The following is a 21,839-nucleotide window of genomic DNA, read 5'->3' as shown; positions in this document are numbered from 1 at the left end:
CTTTCTTGTAGCCCCTTCAGGTACTGGAAAGTCACTATAATATCTCCCCCGAGCCTTCTCTTCTCCAGGCTGAACAACCCCAACTCTCTCAGCCTGTTCTCGTAGGGAAGGTGCTCCAGCCCTTCAGTCATCTTCGTAGTCCTCCTCTGAACCCGTTCCAACAGCTCCATATCCTTCTTACATTGAGGATCCCAGAACTGGACACCATACTCCAGATGAGGTCTCACAAGAGAGGAGCAGAGGGGCAGAATCCCCTCCCTCGACTTGCTGGCCACGCTTCTTTTGATGCAGCCCAGGATACAGTTGGTCCTCTGGGCTGCGAGCGCACATTGCCGGCTCATGTTGAGCTTTCTCTTCACCCAGCACCCCCCGAGTCCTTCTCTGCAGGGCTGTTCTCAATCACATCATCAACCATCCTAAAATTGGGGATTGCCCCAACCCAGGTGTAGGACCTTACACTTGGCCTTGTTGAACCTCATGAGGTTCTCACAGCCCCACTTTTCCAGTCTGTCCAGGTCCCTCTGGATGACATCCCATCCTTCTGGTGTGACAACTGCACCACTCAGCTTGGTGTCATCTGCAAACTTGCTGAGGGTTCTCCCCATCTCATTGTCTGTATCACTGATGAAGATATTAAACAGCACTGGTCCCAGTATGGACCCCTGAAGGGATGCCACTTGTCATGGATCGCCATATGGATATTGAGCTGTTGACCATAACCAAGGACTAACCTGGAACAGGGTGCAGCTCTAGGTTAAGTTAACTGCTTGGCAAATGCAGGGCAGCACTGAGAGGCTCCTCAGAGCTGCACCTGAATTTCAGAGGGAAGGTGGATTTAGTTTTCATCCTGCAACACAAAAACACCTCAAACACCCATCTACCACAATAAAACCCTCCCCCACAGCCTGACAGGTTTTCAGGGTAACCCCCCCCCCCCCCGCCCCTGTGAAAAACACCTTGGCACACTTCCTGCATCTGATCAACAGCCTAAAATTTAATCTCCACAAAGGTAATTAAGACATTGAAAAAGACATAGGCTTCCAAACCACTTGCTGCAACATCAGGGATTTCAGTAAACACTCTCGATACTCCTTCACTAAAAGGGAAAGTCAAACACAAGCAGGCAAAACACAAGTACAGCACCTTTAAAGTGACCTCCAAGAAACAAAAATGCAACCAAAAAATGGTGCTTACCCATAGAAAACACAACACACCACCCTTTCTGTAAATAGTTGAATGTTCAGTAACAATAGTGACAAGCGGCTCTTAAAATAGCAGCTGGACTATATTTAAAAGGTTTTATTGCAGTTATACAGAAGTTACAGGAATTTTAGAAACAAATAAAGCTTGAAGTGGTCAAGGTCAACTTTCCTTCAAGCAATTAAGGCAACTGGATGCAATCTCTCTTTAATCTAATATAAACAGCAAATGGATATTTTACTAGCCATGGATGAAACAAAGTAGAAAAACTAATATCACAGATTTAAATTGGCAGAACAGAACACACTTTTCTTTGTCCATATTTAGCAGAAACTCGGTGGTTAATTACAATATACACCAGTAAAAGACATCTATTAGAAAAATATAGATAAACAGGTGAAAATTCAGCTGAACTATAAACATTTTAAAGCTGAGCCAAGGAAAGTTTAATTTCTACAGTCAGAAAATAAGCAGCTATACTATTCAGTACAGCTGAAACATTACCTTTTTTGCCCATTTTCTTTACAGAAGGGTAATCGAGCCTCACTTCCTTCTCAGTCCGGATGAGGAGTGGATAAACTCCCTCCTTGCTTCAATATGCACTTGGAAGATTGTTTTCAGTGGCACATAGCCAATTCTATGTTGCCCAGACATTAAACTTCATGTTAATTTTGATTAAAATGAAACTACTTTCACAGTTTTAAGTGAATTTACTGATGAAATGTAAGCTTCACACTGAAATGTCATTAAATGGATGTTTCTATGTAACTATAAGAGAAGTTGTTACAAAATTAAAGTCAGTTTTCCCAATTAAAATTTGAATCAAATAGCCTCTTTTTAAAGCATAAAACTAACAGTAAAATATAAACAAGTACTTTACTAATATTCTGCATACCTCAAATAACTACATATACAAGTTTTAGGACTATGAGGCTTTCCTTTGAAATCATTCTTCTTCAGCCCTAGTATCGGTTTAATAAAAAACACCCCCATTTAATTCCGCACTTATGGAAAATCCATTCCTCAAACTGTTTTGCGCTAAACTGAGTAATCAAAGCATTTAATGATTCTACTTTTAACAGGTAAACCCCCCTCCATTTACTAAAGAAACAAAAACTCCAAAGTCCATCATTAAAATGAGGGTTTTAAAAAAAAGACAATATTTCAAAGTAACTTATTTTTCTTTAAGGATAACAAAGTTAGATTAAAGGCCCAAACACTGGAAGTTTAATTAACACAGCAAACTCTCAAAAGCAACATAATATTCCTTTCTCAAACTTCATCTTGGCCTTTCAATCTCATCAATGCTTGTTGACCAGTTATTCAATACAGTTGTTAACACCCATTCTCTTCAAGTACGGGCTGTGTTTTTATGTGCTTTATTTCAGCTTGCAGGCACCTTTTTATTTCCACAGGCACTTTATTCACAAGAACACTCTCCTTGTCAAAAGAATATTGAAAATATTTGAGAGCTCCGAGTTAGACAAGTGCACTGACAAACACGTTTCTGTGACTCACAGCAGACGCTAATGCTAAAAATCTGCTCTCAGTCAAGTGCGCATCACATGCTCACAAAGGTTTTGTTTTTGCAGGGCATTTAAGCACACAGCCTTTTATCCCAATATTGCACGGGGGTTTTTTTTGTAAGTTAAAAAAAGACAACCCATTTTTCCTGAAGCATCTAGTAATTAAAAGATAGGGAAGTTATATTTCAATGTGGCTTAGAACTGTTCTATCTTTGGCTCTTCCAGGTGTCCTACTATTAAAGCAAGTGCTCAGAGAAGTAGCAAAACACAACACAGATTATTGCCTTCACTCAAAAGCAGGGCTGGCAGAGCATTTTTAATCATAGACTGTGGGTTTGTTTCTGCTTTAAATGAAGTTACTCTAGATCTGGAATATTCTTTCCACAGACACCAAAGTTCCATAAAATAGATATTAGAGAAGCCTGTTTATTTCTTGAAGTACTAGATGCAAGTGATTCAAGAGAACTTATTCCAGTATATGAATAATAGCAGTCTAGTGACCAAAACATCAGGGTGTATGCAGTGCTGTACATGCACCCTGCTCACTCAGCATGTACCTGGACACGGCTCCCGCTCTGCATGTTAACCTGTCTGTATCAATTAAGAATATAATTCTTATTTCAGAGCAGGCTATGTTAGTATTTCCAAATGTGTTACAGGCAGACACTTTTACAATTGCAAGTTGAGAAGTTGCCTTTAACAACAACTAAAGGCTTTGTATTCTCCACAGAGAAAAAGTGTAGGTATTGCTGCGCAAAGATGTCTCTGGGAAAGATTTTGAAGTACTTTGTTGCATTAAATGCAACAAAATCACGACGAAAGGTGTGTACGTGGGGCGAGAGCAACATTGTCTTCTGCAACAGAAGGCACTTGACAGTTTTTCATCTTAAGAGGAGATTGCTCGTGAAGCTTTAAAACAAAGATAGACAATCACTTTGCTATTCTGCAATGCAAACAACCCTAGTTTAAGGATCTTTCATGTGGGGTTTTTTTTCTGCTATAGAATTGCCTTGTTAATTACATCAAATTTCCCTTCTGTTCTTCCGATATGGTTAGTGATCATGTTCTTTCACAAGTTTGTTTTTCAAAAGTTTCAGCAAGATGGATTTACACTGCATAATCCGTGTTCTCCTAATACAGTTTTGTTCATTTCACATGCCCTCTGTCTCCAAGGCTTTGACACTGATGATGTCAGAGGGTTTTGGTTTTTTTTAAACTATTAGCCTATGCTTTAGTTATCCTACCGATTATAATCCTTGTATTTTAGGCCAAGTTTCAGAAGGTTAGCTATCATAAGCACCTATGAAAATTTAGTCTTGGATGTATAGTCTAGACCTATACACTCTCCTAACGTTTTCCTGCATTAAAAATACTTACTACAGTATTTTGCTGTTCTTCTAGAACAGAATTAGAAAAGGGTCATGTTTACATAAAAAGCATTTGGAACAGGCTTAAAGTGCAGAGAAATTTTGCTTTATTGAAAAGGTGTCACAACAGCTTTCCTGAATGTTCGCCATTAAGAAGAGAATACCAGCTTTTGATAATTAAGAGATCATTAGCACCATAAATGGACATGGGGTTTTGATTTTTGATGTGTGTGGTCATGTAAGCAGCCCTGCAAAGTATTGCATTTGTTACTACACAGGCTAACCATATAAAATCCCAAATTGTATGTGCTAAGTAAACTGTGGGGAGTTTTTCACTCGGCACCAGTGCCCGGAGTGTGGGGCTTAAACCACCTAGGACAATTTCTTTAACATGTTTTTACCAAATTCATGGTTAACAGTGCAAGTGATCATGACAGATAGCACCTTTGGAGATAAAAGCTACAAGATGCTGACATTATTGCTTTTTTTAAAAGTACAGCTAGTGCAATTATTTTTTTTCCACAGTGAACATGGATTGCAATGTCTTACAAACCACAACTCTAGTATCTCATGGGACAAAACAAACCAAATTACTGAGTTGTCATCCACTTAACCAAAACAGCTGACATGCTAGAAAGTGCCATCTTGAAAGTTTTGCAGCATAAAAGCTAACTCTTTCTAATGATGAACAATTTATGTAAAAATGAGGCCCAGTTTGCAAACACTAGTAGAAACTACAACACAAAAGGTCTAAGTATTAAAGCATCATTTGTTATTGTAGCGTTATTCCATACAGCATTTGCAGAACTGGACCCTAATGCTATATATAAAAGGTCATAAAGTAGATCCTTATAATGCGAACATTCCAGCATTCCTGTATCACCACCTAGGGTTCCACAAGAGCCAACAACTTTTCTTGCCTAATTTTCCAGCTGGGATACATAGCTCCAATTAATATACAGATTTTTGGATTCAATCTAGGAGAAATTGTGCAAGAAAACCTCTCAGCTGATGAGGATGTTGCAGTTAAGAGTGATGTCCTGTAACATTTTTACAGAAGTCTTTAGAGTTCTCCTCAGAGTCACATGCAAAACACAAGAAACACAGTAGAAACATTATTTCCTCTTTTACTTTCAGGTTCCTCGGTGTGACCCTGACCTCAGAAACTACCCAGAATCTCTCTTTCTCATCTTATACATGCTGTTCTGAATCAGGAAAATAAACACAAATGAACATACTAAACATTTAAAAAGCAAAAATTGATTCCTGAGATAAGGAGTATGCCCTAGGATGTTAAGTTTTGTACTTGAAAATAATTTCAAGTGTCAAAATGTGCAAAGATATGTCTGATGATAATACCTTTTGGCTTTAGTGTTAGTTTTGGAGCCTTCTCAAATGTAAACCCTTGTTCTTCTGTATTGAGCCATTTAAAAGAGACAGTTAAATTAAGACAGGAGCCCAAAGCAGCTGAGGCTGAAGTGTAATCAGCATTCTGAGTGGCAAACTATGAAAAAAGTGGAATGCAAACCCAGTTTTTACAGCAGCAAAGCACTGATAAGTTACTCAAAATGAAAGAGGGGCTGGAGTTTAGCAGTACTTGGTAAGGTCCATCTACAAACACTTCACTGGTAAAGGTAAAAGTAAGCAGGGAAATAAATTTCCTCAATATTCTCAACACTTCTGCTATCTCTAATTAAAATCATAATAACAGTAATAATAATAATAAACTGGACCCCCTCACTTTAAATGCAACTCACATACTTGAGGTAACACCAGATTATATACTTTGTTGAATTACAACACAGCTCTCTGACAATCAGTTTTACAGTGGTCTATCCCTTCAGTCCCTTTCATAATTTTCTGGGTTGCAAGCGATTTTCCCTACGCTTTTTAGCCACTGCCACCTTTGGTACTGTGCCTTCAGCTGGAAAGGGGCTCAAAATGACAAGCAAAGGTGGCTCACAGCCTGTATATGTACAACCTACTTTACCTTCCCAGTGAAGCCTCTGTGTACTGCATCCACTCTTGCATATGCAGCAGAGGCCCTCTTCACATACATGTGCCTGTGTGCGGCCAACTGCTCGTGATGCCTTTACTTCAGACTGTTTTCTGACTACTTTTAATTAAAAAAAAAAAAGAAAGGCAAAAGTCACCTTCAAACACATTTCAGCCATTTGTGAAAATTAACCTCAACTGGCACAAAGGAGATCCTTCTGTAATAACTTTACAGTTTGACAAATGCTAACCTCCCAAAGACCTTATTAAGCAGAGAGCAAATACAAGAGTAGAAATTACTATTATATAGGCGAGGCCTGAAAGAAATATTTCTACTAGTAGAAACCTCACACTGAGTCTTTAAAAGCACCCTAGGCACTGTATACAATGGATCCACATTTTTTCCATTGACATTTACCAGAACTAAACCCAGTTATGACTAACCACACAACAAGTGAAGAACAAAACCACTCGCTTCTCATCCAGGGGGAGGACTAGGCCAACCAATACAATGTGAAAAAGAGTCAACTCTAAATACAATGGTATAATACAGCTTTTTTTTTTTTTAAACTGTATTATGGCTAAGGCTTCCCATAGGATGCAGCCAATAAAATTTTAATTCAAAAAAGTCACAATGTACTTTTTCCAGCAAGAGCCAGTTTGCCCTCTCCTCCTGCCTAGGCTGCATCTTTATGTTAAAGGTTAGTCCACAGCAAACAGGCACAGAACATAAGCTTCTTATAGTGTGTGCTAAACTAAGTCCTTAGGAATTAAAATATTTTAATTGAGAATATGTCAAATCTTCCTGAATTTGGAAGCACTAATTTTCATTGAGAGAAGGAATCCTCGCACCAGTATTTCAGATACACTCTACAGACCACACAGTATCATTGCTACATCTTAAAGAGTCATTCAGGAATTCCATTTGTTAGAAAAGTTAGAAAATATTATCTACTGAAGTAACAGGTAAGTTCAGAACTAGGAACTTTTTCCTATACTTTCTTCTTGTTTTAGAAAGCATTTATGACTGTTTGGGGGAACAGCTTATGAAAGTTTGCTAATCATATTTAAGTAGTTTAAGATCTCTAAGCTTCTCTCACTGAATTTTCTTTTTACATTGTAAGTTACAGATGAGAACCAGCACAGTATAATCCAGCACAAGACACATCTGTACTGTAGAATGAAGTGGTTCATACTGCCTGTTTCCTTATGGGTTTTTTTTTTGGAACCACTATTACATGTGAACAATTTAATCCTACATTACTTAAAAGTTAGGTGTACGTGTAGCTCATTCTAATGTTAAAAAAAGAAAAAGAAAAAGATCACTATCTAGTTCAATGTTTTAACCTTATTTTGTTTTTCTTGCAAGTACCACAAAAGCATTTCTTTTCATGCCCCGTTTCCTGGTATAATTGTGGAGTTTTTTAGATATTGGGAAGCATCATGAAGTAGCATATGAATGCTAACTTATAAGCCAAGTTACTTCAGTGATATGCTGGAGTATTTTTCTCACATGCACTTAGGCATCAATACTCATTTGAGTGGCGTCTAACAGAACCACTTATTTTTAATGGAGACCCCTTTTTTTCAGTAACTGAACTTATGACAGACTGTACAATGCCTGGTATAGAACACAAACTCAGAAGTATTCAATCTTACAATACCACTCTAATTCTGTGCTTCTATAGAAGACTTCTAGGTAAGTCCAAAACATACTGTAAAATACCAAGATGACAATGGATTTTTACAGCTGTTATGTCTGCTAATAAGGAAAAATGGTTCAAGTACATCTGATAAATTGGATGTGTTTTCAAAATTACTGCATGCACCTTTAAGATAGTTTAAATGAACTTTCCCCAGCCTTTTTTTTTTTTTTAACATAAAAAAGACTAAGTGGAAAAACTTCACCTTGCACTGAAGCTAAGGAGCTGGTCCCTAGAACTGTAAATCATACTTCATATCTACTGAAAGGACAAAGAACTTGGGTTAGTACCACATAACTTAGGGTAAATTGTCTATCCAGACACTAGTGATGGGAGAAAGCCACAGTTTGAACAGATTCTGATTTAAGATACAGATAATTAGATTATAGCAAATCCACTTAAGAGAATTATCTCACATCTCTTAAAATACTTCCCAGTTCTGTCTGTTACTAAGCTTTATTTCTCTTAAATGAAGATAGCATCTTAAACACAGTCTTGATTTTTTTTTCCTTCCTTGTCTCCCATCCCCCTTTTTTAAGGAAGGAAGCAAACCCAGTACTAGAGTTCATAGCAGTGTTTAGCACAGCTCTTTTTACTACTATCCCACTTGTAGCTATCTTTCCAAGGAAGCGGCAAGGAAGAATGATTAATGCTTAGTACCATTTGTGTCCACATGGGAGTGCTAAGCACGTACCATAAAAACGTCAATTCATAGCAGTTTTAAGTATAAGTTCATCATTGCTGGCACCAGAATTAAGCATTTATAGCATGACCACATACCAGCCTATTTCTTTAAACATTCAAGTTAACCTTTTACATCTAGGTTTAAATTTAGGGTAGACATTTAAGCTCATTTCATAAATGCAAAGCACCCAACAGTTTCTAAGTCATACTGATAAGCTGGGTGTATATGCATAGTGCCCTTTTTAAGTGTGTGGGAAGTTCATGTAAATGCTCTTTAGTAGAGAGAAGTAACATTTTATTTTATGGCCACAGTACAGGCGCAGCTCCTGTGATGTCTGTAAGAAAAGTTATTATTGAAAAGTAACAGTGACGTAACACAAAATATTGGGCACATACAGCCCAAATAAGCCTACAACCAAGCAATCAGTATGTTGAGCAAAGTCCAAGTTTGCCCTGGTTTTGGTTGTTTTTTGTTGGTTTGGTTTTTGTCTTTTTTTTTTAACCAACTGAAATCCTTTTTTTCCTCTTAGGATGAAACCATCTTTTTAGCTTCATAGTATTTATGTACAAAGATCACCAAGTTCTCAAATTAATAGTTTTTATGTATCAGCTGTGGTTTGTATTGGATAAATTACTATGGCAGGAAGCTCTAGCATATATCATTACTTACCCCATTCGATCACCTTAAATATATGCCTAAAGAGTTTTCAAATACATCTATATCATCCAAGTTCACAAAAGCAAATATAAAGCTACTGAGGGCAGAGAAGTGTGGCTCTCTGCTAATTAAACATATACTCACTTTTGAGGGCTTTCATACAATGGGAAAGTTTAAGCACTTGCAGAAGGACCAAGACAGAATAGGAATCAAGTATACTGAGCTAGAGCTACTATTTAAGCTTTCCTTTTGCATTACAAAAGGAGTTTCTATGAAAGTCTGCAGGAGAATTAAAATTTACACTGCCCAACAAAAGCATAACATTTACTTGGTTCTATTTCATCACCTTCAATATTTAAACCTTCCAGAAAAGCGCGTAATTGGACAAAACTACACACCTCACCCTGCATGAATAAATTCCATTTTGCAGATACATTACAGAAATCCCACCAAGATCCATGATGGTTATGCAGACAATTAGCTATCTAGACTATCAAAGTATTTATTATTCATCCACTAGATGAAAACCACTGTTTATGTTCCTGCCTGGAACACTTTTCATCATGTTATTTTCAAGGCATGGTTGCCGCTAATGACACTCATTCACAATTTCTAAAAGATAGTATTACTGCAAGTGGCTTAACATGACCATATTTAAGATGCAACTTCGCTTAAAATGCAGGTTCAAAATATTATGCTCTAAGAAGTAGCATTGATTAGCAGGTATGTTGGGAGACTTTCAGACTGACATCCAACAGACTAACATTTACAGTATTGAAAAAGACATTTCTGATACTGTCTTTTTAGCTGCTCAAAGTCTGCCAGGAGCAAGCAAATGAAAACATAGGTATGCACATACACACAACTTCCAGGGGCAGAGTAAGATCCCAAGAAGATTATTTTAAATAAAACCAAACATCAGCAGAATTTCTTTCTTAGCTAAGTTTTACCAAGGATGTACTGTAAGGAACATTGTTTATTGTATTATTTTGATAATGCACAAAAATATTTGAAATGCACATAAATAATATTCTCCTGTACAACTCAGCAATTGATCCCCTTAACTGAAAAAAAAAAAGATTTGAATACTCTGTATTGCATTTTATAACTGGATTTCTTAAAAGCAAGTTGTCATTATTTAAACTGTATTCACACTTGCAATCACTTCAAGACACTCGCTAAAAAAGCAGCATTTCCTTCATATTACTAGCTCTTCAATACTTAATGCAGTTTTATTTTTGCTGTCAGGTTTTAATGAAGACTTGAAAATAAAATCAGGTTAACTGCAGAAGTTAATACAGAACAGAAATGGTTAAACATGGTATGCTAATTTTCTACTTTGCTTTCCCAACAATACAAAACAATAAAAGCCAACAAGAACCGGGTAGTGGTTAATTTGTGGGTTTGGTACATGTTTATGCCATGGTAGTTTCCCACATTCTCAGCCAATTTGCTTAAATAGCCATTTTAGTTCGACCAAAACCCTGGGAAAAAAAAGGAATCTCCATGCGAGTTCTACCACAGTGTCATTTACTATTAAATGGGTTTAGGTAACAAACGAAGAAAAGCTATTGTTGCAGGTGTTCACCTTGGCACTTTTTGGGTTTTTAAAGTAAGTCACAGAAACATGTGCAAACAGGTAAAAAGGAAATTCAATGCAGAACTATGGCTCCCAAGCAAGCTTGCTACATAGTTTCAGTAAGAGATAGCTACTAAAATTAAAACATTTTAAATATAGCCCCATTTTGGACTTGGCCTTGCATTCAAGCAGGTGAGATATGTAGGACTCTTGCCTGAATTAAGAACTGTATGATCACTCTTTCCAGTAAGTAGTGTTGTTTAATATATGTTTAACTGCACAGCAGTGTATGCTTCTGTGTGTATTTGCACGTACATATACTAAGAGGCACTATATAGCTATTTTCACAAGGCCAAACTGCAATTAAAGATTTATACTTGGAAACTGAGTCCTTTTCTAAAAATAAAATTTTAGGCTCCTTGAGCTCCAATATTAGCAGCTATTCCTAATTTTCAAAGTCATCAGGTAGCACAACAGTTGAAATATAAAATTACTAATAAAAATGTAAAAATTGCTATAGAGTAGAATACATGGGCGATAACGGTGGTAAGCAGTATTTTGGGGTCATAAGATTCATACGCGCAGGTTGTAAAAAACATCAAGACTCCCTTACAGCTGTACCAGTCATGCAAAGGCCTTACCTTCATTAGCAATAACAACGCAACCAACCACTTCCCACAACTGAGTTATTTTTTATATACTTCAATATGCTGACATTGTGCCTTTACATTTTAGGATATTTCTGCCCTTACACACTCCAGAACTCTGAATGAGATTTTTTTGGGTGCTTCTGTGGATGAGTGATAGTTAGTAATGAAAGTGTTAATGTGGTCTTTGGCACCTCTATCTCATTAGTAAAGCAAAGTCCTGCTCCATTTTTTTCTTTAATAAAAAAAACCCATAAGTTGTGCATTCTATTAGCACTGAAGAGTAGAATAGGTCTGTACAGCCTGATAACAAGAAAACATAAATGGCAATATGCGCATCTACAATTGTCTTTCCAATCAATTGCACAGAAGCTTGGTCCACTTCTTCAGTTGCAGTGTAGTCCTCTTAAGAGCTTTGGTTACAGCATTAATGTTTTGGTAAAAAAAAAACAGAGCAGATGCTTCCCTTCTTTTCTTCAAGTAGACTTTTCATTGTCCTCTCCTGTCTTCTGAACCCGTGAATACTTTTTGCATGAAGACTTGAAGCAGCTGGGAGGCCAAGAGATCGGCCAGGAAAAGCTACAAGGAACAGATCCTTGCACATTCTTCTCAAAGAAATAAAATATTGGATACCACCATGCTCGACAGAGAAAGTTTGTCTGCGAAGAGACCTTTAAAGTCTGTATTGGCACAAGTAGGAAAAGAGGAAAGAAAAAAAAAACCCAGTCAGTTTAAAGCATTACAATTAGTTACATTGAGTCAAGACAACTACAAAAATGGAATATATTCACATGCATTTCTGCAAAGATGAGGTGCATTTAGCCTAGAAAAAAAAACAGATTACGGAGACAGCGTATACATCATAGTCCAAATGTACACTACAACCTGAGCATCTTCAATGCAAAGGGTTGTTCTGCTGCTCTACAAAATTTAGGGAAACAAAGCACTCATCTTTTTGAAAAAAAGTCCTTTCAAGCATGTCATGTTTCCATCGATAATATAGTTGAAAACTAGTTAAAGATGGTTTGAAAGCTACACTCCTACTTGACAGTGTTCTTGAAACAACTGCAGTAGATCCTTCTGAACAACGTACTCTTAGTGACATTTAGAGAACTGTCACTAGAATTTTAGTATGTCTAGGTAATTCAGGTTGGTCAGGAATTCTATTATTAAACTACTGTTTATTCATAAGCTTAGGCAGATAATGACTATTCTAATACAGCCACTACAGCAATAAAACCTCAAAGTTCAAAGAAATGTTTCTAAGCCAAAGTATAAGGAATCTAAAAACTTTATAAAAAATGGAAATAAGCACAGATCAAAAAAAGAACTCATTAACCCATTAAATATTTACTTAAACCCCAGTAAAGTGAAACTCATTGCCCAATTTGCTTAGACTTCACTATGAAGCCTCAATTTTTATTTCAAAATCAAGAACTCATTTTGATATTTTTGCAGTATTAACAAACGCGAGCTACATAGACTCTAAAGGTATTTGCCACTTACCTTTTCATTAGCCATTGAGTGGTACCACCAGAAAAGCCGTGTGGTGATATAGTAAGCAATGATGACATCTACAGTATAGTGTTCATGAGCAACAAGGATGCAGATTATGCCAGCAGCACTCATTAGCCAGCAGACTAAGTGATACCACCAGAAATGACGTGGTGAATCTGCAAAATAGGGAGGTGATAGGAAAAAAACAAGCACAAAGCCATGTACGTTATTATAGCAATTCCCCAAAGGGAAGGGGGAAAGAAAAACGATGATTTAATTAAGGCTACTAAATTTCGAAACATAACTCATTTATACCACGCTGGCACAAGAACCCTGTTTTGACAGAGAAAATGAGACTAAAGAGTTATGTGAACTTACGAAGTGTTTTTGCTTTGTAAAATAAACCCAAGATGAACTTGCAGTTAGAGATAGATAGCGATGTGACCCATTTACTAGTCAGATTTTGTTTTCCACTTAAATCACTTCTAGGATATGAGTTGTAGGGAAAGAGACAGAATTGAGGCAAGATATACACCGATTATTTTACTTGGTTGTATTGAAACTCTGCTTTTTTTAACAGTCTATGCTTAAGCAAACCTATACTCAAGTAAAATGTCCAGAATTGATATAACCTGAGCAGAGATCACAGGTTAAACAGGAAAAGACATTCTTAATTCCTAAGTTTTAACTACTTTGCATGAAACCTCTGTTCTGTGAAACAGAATACACTGCACAAGTGCAGTATGTGACTTTACACCCTTTCATTAAATATTAACAAATGGGAGTGAAGCTATTCTTCAAATTGCATTTAAGCCACTTCAGTGGAAAAGTTCCCCTGCCCTTCTCTCCCCATTGAAAAATGCCTTGGGTGTCACAATGACCATTCATAACTTCTGACAGGCTAATGGGCTTCATTTCACTCACAGTGGGAGGTTTTGGCACCCCTTGCCTTGTGGGGCAGTGATAAGCCTTTACTTTCACACAATATTGGCAGAAAAGCAAGCAATCTGAACAACCCTACCCAGTAGTAGTTTGAGAGGCCTGCATAAAATAGTTACTATAGGAGGACAAAACATGAAATCAAGTAAACCCTCAAGAAGCCGACATAAAACAGCTCCAGTCAAGAAAGAGGCAAAAAAAATGTAAATAACTATTCCTGGCAAAAAAGCTGGAGTGTGAGGTTATACATAAAGAAGCAAAGAATGAAAGAAAGACTAGAGCAAAAAATCCACTATGCCAGAAATAAAAACCTCAGAATGCATCTTGAACTGAAGACATGGCACATCAAAAGAACAGAAAAGAAGATCATGAACAACTTATAATTCAGAGCAATTATACAGCTCCAACTCTTACTCGGATAACATTTTGCTAATTATATGGGATGCAGAAAGAGAAAAGCTATCCATTTCTCATTTATAGAAAAAGAACTCCACTGAAATATATGCCTAACGATTAGGCAGCAAAGGGCTTATTACCAGAATTGTGTGATACAATTCCTCTAGCCCCTTATGACGAAAGTAGACAAGTACACTAGCCCTGAAAATATTATATTACCTGCATCTTTCCCGATACTAAAGATATTAAAGAGTATGTGGGCAGTGTTAAGCTGCAACAACACACACAAAGGCAAATAACAAATCTATTAGGCTATGTTCCTAATACTGCGTTGGTAATTTTCAAATGTTACACATGCCATTCTCCCAGTAATGGTCACTTTACAATGACCTAGGCCTAAGAATCAGCAGCCTGTAATCAGCATTTTAAATCGCTGTTGGACAAATCTCACATATGCAGATTTGAAGTTTGTCGTATTAAACAGGTGTTTTTACATTGTGGTTTGTATAAGGCAGGATGTAGCACTGCAACAATTCCTACAACATTTTAATAAAAAGAAAGTGTTCAGCTGACACTGGCTAGCCTTATTTTTGTTTCAGGGAGAATTACACATTCCCATGAGCCAAGCTAGCACTTGCATAGTTTGTGACAACAGTATGAGAGAAGATTCCAGTTCCAAATGTGTTCCAAACATGTGAACTGGAAAGGGAACTCCCCAATATGTATTCATGAGTGGCCAAGTTCCCAGGGTAGAAGTACTGCTTACCATATATCAGATTTAGAAGCTAGTGCTCAGTTCTCCAAAGCTTCTATCGATGCTGTATGTACAGCGGAGATAAGAGTTCTACCCCTACAATCCATAACATCATAAAGCAAAGGGGGGAAAACATCATCCCCACTATCTTCTGTAGGCTTGCCAAATTCTTACCAACTTCAAGAGGCATAACTCACTCTAGCAGAAGACATCCAAGGAGCATGAGTCAACTTTCCATTGTTTGGAGTAACTCACGTACAGCACACTTGAAGTGACATTGTTTCTGGATGTAGTACAAGCGTGCCATGGCATTATGTTCAAGCCACAAAAATTCCTTAAAATCCAAGTTTTATCAGCCAATTTACACAAACCTGATTTGCAAAAATTAGCTACAATATGTTTTACCCCAAATTTGAATAATCTGTCAACAGCTAATAAAAAGCTACTTTGCTTCAATCAACCAGTAAACACTTTAAAGAAAGTTAGAAGTGACATGTCTAGTCAATTAAGCTCTTGCAGCTCATGCTCCATTTTCACTCCACAATCAACCATCATTTGTGTTTCAAACCCATAGTACTCATACAGTCTGTGTACAGCTGACCAGTAACTTTGAGGGCATGTACTTCCATCGTGTTTTCCCAGGTCAATAGATCTGAACAAGAAATGTGCATTGAAATATCATGACTTACACTCTTTGATGAATAGGTAGATCAGCGTTAATACCACAGTGTGACCACTAAACAGGAAGTCTCCACACAAGATGTGCGATCCAGTTATGGATAGACCACCACCAGAAATCAGTCGCAGGATCCTCTGAACCTTTGCCTGAGAATCTCCATTCAACTACAACACCAGGAAAAAGTGCAAAAAAAATTCAAGATGCATCATAAGTGACTTGATTAAATTTCTTGCCCAAACATACATGGAATCGGGGAGAAAATGACAAATTATCCTCATTTTCTCTGGCTTTCTTTCACATATTCTTAAACAAATAAGCATGCCTATCAAAGTGGACAGGTGCTAAAGGTCAGCTCGATAACACTAGCATGCTGTCTATGCTTTCCCAGGCTATTTTAAATTATGTGTTGTATGGGAATGAGATGCAGAAAAGGTAAACATTAAAATCTGTAAGGTCAGGTATCTCATGATAGCCATCAACAAAATGGATAACATTCAAAACCTTCAAAACATTTCAGTGGAACCTTGCATAGCACTTCTGTCATTCTGCTAGGAACTAAGCAATGTTTCTACAGAACAAAACCCTCAAACACTTAATTTTAGATTTTGTTATGAACTCAGTCAAGACTTACACAGATTTAGAGGATTTATTATTTTAACCATTAGGATTAGCTTTTGATTTCTCATAGATACCAGGCAAATACTTAGTTTCATCTACCTGTTTAAAGATTAACTCTGGGGGAAAAAAACCCAAACAAGATAAAGGTATAACTGAGTTTTCCATAATCAGAAAAACATTCACATGGGACAAAAAGAAATCCAGAAGGGCTATCAAGTTTTTCCAGTGTTCAAGTAATTAATTCTGGTTTAATGCTAGTAAAATGTACTTTCAGTAGACATTTAAGTCTTCCTTTGTTCACCTCTTCCCATTCTACAATACACAGTCTACTACAGAGTCATTCCCTGAGCTACCAGAACAAAACAGCTAGGCCTTTAAGAGCAGAACATAAAGCTTTTTCAAGTAGATACTGATTCATAAGAACAGTAGTTCATCCACTACTTTTGTAGCTTGTCCAGATATAAAAGAATTAAGACTAAACAGACATGATGTTGTACCTCAAGACAGATGAGAGCCTACACAAGAAGTGACAAATCTCCCAAATCAATTGGCAATATTTTTGTTTCAAACCCCACCCCCCCATCTTCTCAGTGCACAACCAAACTGTTTCTTACTCTCTCCAACATGATACCATTTGTTTCATGGTCACTATATGTCTATAGCCTTTTATTGGTAACCTAAAGCAGCAGTAAAGGAATTCCTTCGTGTCATCACCTAATTATACTGCCGCAAATTTTTTTAAATATTGTTATAGAAATACTAGCATGTACGTGTTTCTCTATGCATCAGCTCATTTAAATACCTGAACTTGTTTTAGTCCATTTATATATATTTTGCAGGCTGGAAGCAGAGCCGGGCAGTTAACTTCAGGTACTGTGACAGCTTTTTGGCAAAAGAGCAAGAAAAACAGGACAAACCACATAACATTAGGGGTTTTAAAAGGATACTGCAAGGCAAGCCTGTGTATCACCATACGAGTTACAATTGACCTTGGGTATTCCACCATATAAGAAAAATATTGCTGCAGTACTAGAAGGATTAGCTTGAGCCTCAAGAAGCAAGTTTCTGATTCGGTAGCTCACGCAGGTACTCTCCTTTAAAGCATCTTAACTGCAGCAACAGCTTGAGGCTCTTTGCTTATCTCACAACTTTTGGTTTATCACTATCTACACTTCTGAGACATGAACTCAAAGTAATCTGTGTTATTCGATAGCACCTGAAACATTATCTTCTATTTGCTCTAATGAGCCATAAGGACTCAGGCAGAGACTAAGGCAAGAATTAGGGAGCAAAGGCTCTTACCTTTGGCGCACACTGAAAATGCATTCCAGGCACAGGTAATGTGGTAACGTACATAGTGATACAGCGGTAGAGATACAAAGTTCCTATTATAAAAAAGAACCTGCGTCCCACTATAGATCTGAAAGTAAGGGAAGGGTAGAGGTTGAATACAAAGTTCACATGCAGGATATACATACAACAGTTACGGAGCTCTACCTTTATTACATGGCTAAATCCCTAGAATTCAAGAGCAGCTCTACCTCCTGCTCTTCACCACACTTCTCTAAAGTCTTCAAGTTTTAGTCTTGCTAGCTCATAATAGAGCATAACCACAAAGCTTCCACCAAAGTCATCTAACAAATTCAACGTGGCCGCAGTCTAAATTAAGTGTGCAGTCAAGAATGATCTTCCTCCATTTAGTGACCTTCTCTTTCCAGTCCTGTATGTTAACCACATACTTAAGTATGCACAGTTTAAGCAGAAGACTACTAAGGAAAGAGCTTCTAGTCCAGCTGTAGAGGACACTGGGTCCCTCCTAAAATTTGGATGAGATTTTTATATCATCATCCTCCCTTCTTTTTAAAGATCACCCTATCAGTAAACACTTTTGAAAGCAACAATCTCAGAATAAATTTGACTAGTACAACATAAGCATTAGAAATTCAGATTTAAAAAACATTATTGAATAATCAGGAGAAAACTGTTTCTTTATTTGATGTGTTTCCATACCCAGCATGTACATTGGAATATTTTCTAATGAAGTTATCCCTTTGTCATCTTCCTGCCAGCCCTATTCTACAATATTGCCACAGTTTCTACCATAAGATTTTTTTTCTACCTAAAGTGAATGAGGGAAAACAACATTCTGAAAACATACAGCAGAATAAAAAAAAAATACAGTTACTTACTTGTATCTAAGAAACAACCACTGAAATATCCATAATCCAACTAGTATCATTCCATTTATTTCTGATACAGAAAAAGCCCATTTCACACGATCAATGTAATCAAAAAACTTGTCGGGCAAGGGAGGGCTTAGCTCCTTTGGAGGTACTCTCTCATGGACCACAGTGATCATGACAGTTGTTAGAATCAAGTTGAAGAGAGCATAGACAAAGGCAATGCCCGTTTTCCACCATTCCAGGGGAAATTTGTTCCTAGACTCAGCAGGCATAGCAATCTGGATGTAATCAGGATATTTCTTCCCTGTTTTTCGCAAGCCATTAGACAAGCCTTTCGGTTTGCTAGGGCCACTTTTATTCTCTTCACTGACTGAGAGAGTAGGTCGTGAGTAGCCATTAGAATTGTCGTTGTTTTGACCCTCCATATGCTCTTCAAGCTTCGCTGTCTCAATGGTATTCATTCCAATCTGGTTTACTGGTGCCAATTTCTGGCCTCTCTAAAGTCTGTTATTCTTCAAAGCCAAAAATTCTTGTTCCTAGATGATTTTTGATTTCTGTAAAACTCTAAAAAGTGTCCATTGTGCTTTCACTATTCAAATAGTGGAATGCAAGTCGTGAAGACAAATCCTTCTTTCCTCTAGAGCTGTACCACCTGAAACAAAACAAAACAGATACTGAGAACCTTCAGAACTAGTAAGGTGAGACAACAAATATCTTAAATATGGTTATTCTAAGTTCCATCCAAGTCTATTTGCATATACAGTTAAAAGGCAAACTAGAGACAGCTGGCTACTGCGAAGTAATTGAAGCCAGTTCCTACTAAGTAACTTGATAAATCTCCAATTAGTACACGAACTTAAAAAAAAAAGAAGATCCACAGACTTGCTTTATCAGTAGTCATTATTATGACTAATCTATATTTGCAGCAATACTGAATTTTATTGCTTAGGAGACATCATGTATGAAATGCCCTTTTTTTGACCCTAAGGTTCCTACAGATATTAACATGGATGTCCACATAGATCAGGTAAATCTCGTTTGTCCAGGTGATACAACAGAACACAAAAGGGCAAGACAAGACAGGATTTGATTTTGTAAGTGGAGAGCTCCATTAAGTTTTCTTGGATCTAAATGACACTTTCAACCAGCAAAAAAAAAGTCTACATAGCTACTGCAGTACCCACTAAAGCATGCCTGAAATTTCAGAGAACTGAGAAATATACCTCTGGATTATTCTTAACTATGATAGCCTAGATGTAGAACAGACCACAGATGGATCTGGTTTTGTTCCTTAGTTACTTAAAAATATGTCTAAATAGATTTTTTTTTTTTTTAAACAGGAACAAATAGCAAGATTCATTATTGCACAGGATTTATTTCAGGTTGCATTTGTCACTTCAGTAGATTTTTTAACATTTTCTACAAAGAGAAAAGAATGCAGTTCACCTCTACAGAAATTACTCTAGTCAAAAAGGCCTTTCCTTCTCCCACCTTCCAAGTTCTGTGAAGCCACTTACTTACAGTTGTGATGTACCTATTTTTATTACTCTGTTCAGCTCTTAAGGAAAAAGTAGCATTATCATATACAAAGTGTCCACTATCTACCAGCAAATTATACTTCTTTTCTTAAATTGTTCTCTAAGAGAAGTTCAGCACTATTAGCACCTCAAGTCTCTGCACGCCAACACAGGCTGCCACAGTTTGTCATGCTATACATACAATTAAGTCACCATAAGGGAAACTAGAGCTCCCAGTCCCCCTAGCCCTGTATCACAGAACTTGGCTTAAGAGAAAACAACCTGCTTAGAAAAAAACCCACACCAAACCTGTCCAGCAACTGATTTCTTGACAGCAAGGACAATCTAAAACCAAAACAACCTGGGAAGTTGATGTTTGTGTTTTGGTCCCTCCCCTCTCTCTGTTACCCAAACAGAGAAGGCATTTAATATGGTCAACACCTGAATCAGGAACAGAGAATCTAGGTATTTAATGACAGCCAACTAAGCTTTAAAGATCAAAGAGCACCTGAAGTACAATAACCTAACTATCTAAAAGTGTAGTGGCATGCAGGTTTTTACATTAACTTATTAAACAAAGCAATTACACTTACAGCTTGCAGGCAAAAGTTCTGTTCCTTCTTTGTACTTTTAAACAGATTGTAAGGTATATTGATCTACCATTTTTGATGTCTCACCAAGATTATTTCAAGCAGAGTGCATGCTGTGGTCAAACTACTGTTGACATTGATAGTTCAAGGAGCTATACATCACGTGACCAGTAACACGTAACAAAGGTTTTCCTTTACGGTGCCTTTTCAAACCATTTCTCCCATACTCTAACAGAAAGCAGAAACTGTATTCATGAAAAGGACAAAACCACTCTGCTTGAAGCTTTCAGGAACTCCTCAAAAGTTCAGTTTTTCTGCCAAGTTCCTGTCCCCAATTCACACATCCATTCAAGTCCCCACGAGTGGTATGTTCCTTTTAGATTCCATATTGTCCTTGCACTAATTTAGGTAAAATATCCTATTGCTTCTTTTGTCGAAAATGAAATGCCCACATATCAGACCCAGGAGATGCCCACAAGCTGACTAGTAGTAGGCCTTTGATGACTTCTGTAACCAGGCAGCAAGGTTCAGACCTGGCCATCTTGACAACATGTAGGGTCCAAAAACCAAACCCAATTGCTTAGCCAAGGCACGTCCATTGGGGAAGTCTGACTCACAAAACTGGCCGAGTAACTCAAAAGGATAAATAAAATTCCTCTATGGGATACACCCAGTTTTTAGGAACAAGTTTTCTTTTTGGAACCACTTCAATACCTTCTACAAATAAACACATACCCTCAGTCAAGGAGGGGAGCTTCTTTACCAGCAATATTACACAAAAGTCAATTGTCAGAAATAACATATTTCAAGGAAAAATCTCAAGAGTGAAAGAGATGCAAAAAGAACAGGGGTCCTAACTGTTTATCATGAGTTTCTACTTGCTGCCATGCAAATCGCTCCTTTAGTTTTCTACATCCCCATTTGCCTGTCACTCAAAAGTAAAGAGTTGACTAGGGTTATGGCTTTGAGAGAAGTGGAAGAAAGCACATCTACATTTGGCTCTTTACGCTATAACATAATAGCAAGCAGTTTTATTTAGCTTCTTAGTCATCTGATTTTCACAGAAAGGTCATTTTCACATAAAGTTTGCTCACAACTGGTGTTTCTAGTCTAGTACTTGGAAGTTCCATAACATTTCTCAAAAATAGTTTAACTCCTATAATTTATCAAGGACTGATTAGTCACAATTCACACAGGCCTTCCAAATAAGTAGTTCTTAACCTACTATTCCAAATAGGAACTGTACTATTGGAAAAAGAGCGTCCAAAACAGAGACTAATCTACTCTGACACATTAAGGAAAGCTAC

The 21,839-nt window shown here is 37.3% G+C and overlaps 1 protein-coding gene across 8 annotated transcripts in view; it reads right to left on the bottom strand.

Annotated features, from left to right (window-relative positions):
- Positions 1 to 1,067: 1,067 nt before the first annotated feature.
- Positions 1,068 to 21,839, bottom strand: part of SGMS2 (sphingomyelin synthase 2) — a 61,682-nt gene continuing 40,910 nt past the window's right edge. For all 8 annotated transcript variants that reach the window (XM_054065453.1, XM_054065454.1, XM_054065455.1 and 5 more), the window contains 5 exons: positions 18,432 to 19,077; positions 17,545 to 17,662; positions 15,635 to 15,788; positions 12,866 to 13,032; positions 1,068 to 12,039 (listed from right to left, as the gene is read on the bottom strand). In XM_054065453.1, coding sequence (XP_053921428.1) covers positions 11,836 to 12,039; positions 12,866 to 13,032; positions 15,635 to 15,788; positions 17,545 to 17,662; positions 18,432 to 18,886 — 1,098 coding nt within the window. In that variant the 5' untranslated portion in view covers positions 18,887 to 19,077 and the 3' untranslated portion in view covers positions 1,068 to 11,835. The remainder of the gene's footprint in view (positions 12,040 to 12,865; positions 13,033 to 15,634; positions 15,789 to 17,544; positions 17,663 to 18,431; positions 19,078 to 21,839) is intronic.

Source organism: Cuculus canorus, chromosome 4, assembly GCF_017976375.1.
Source record: "Cuculus canorus isolate bCucCan1 chromosome 4, bCucCan1.pri, whole genome shotgun sequence".
Lineage (NCBI taxonomy): Eukaryota > Metazoa > Chordata > Aves > Cuculiformes > Cuculidae > Cuculus > Cuculus canorus.
The sequence above is the reverse complement of the archived record's forward strand: the minus strand, read 5'-3'. Positions and strand labels throughout refer to the sequence as shown.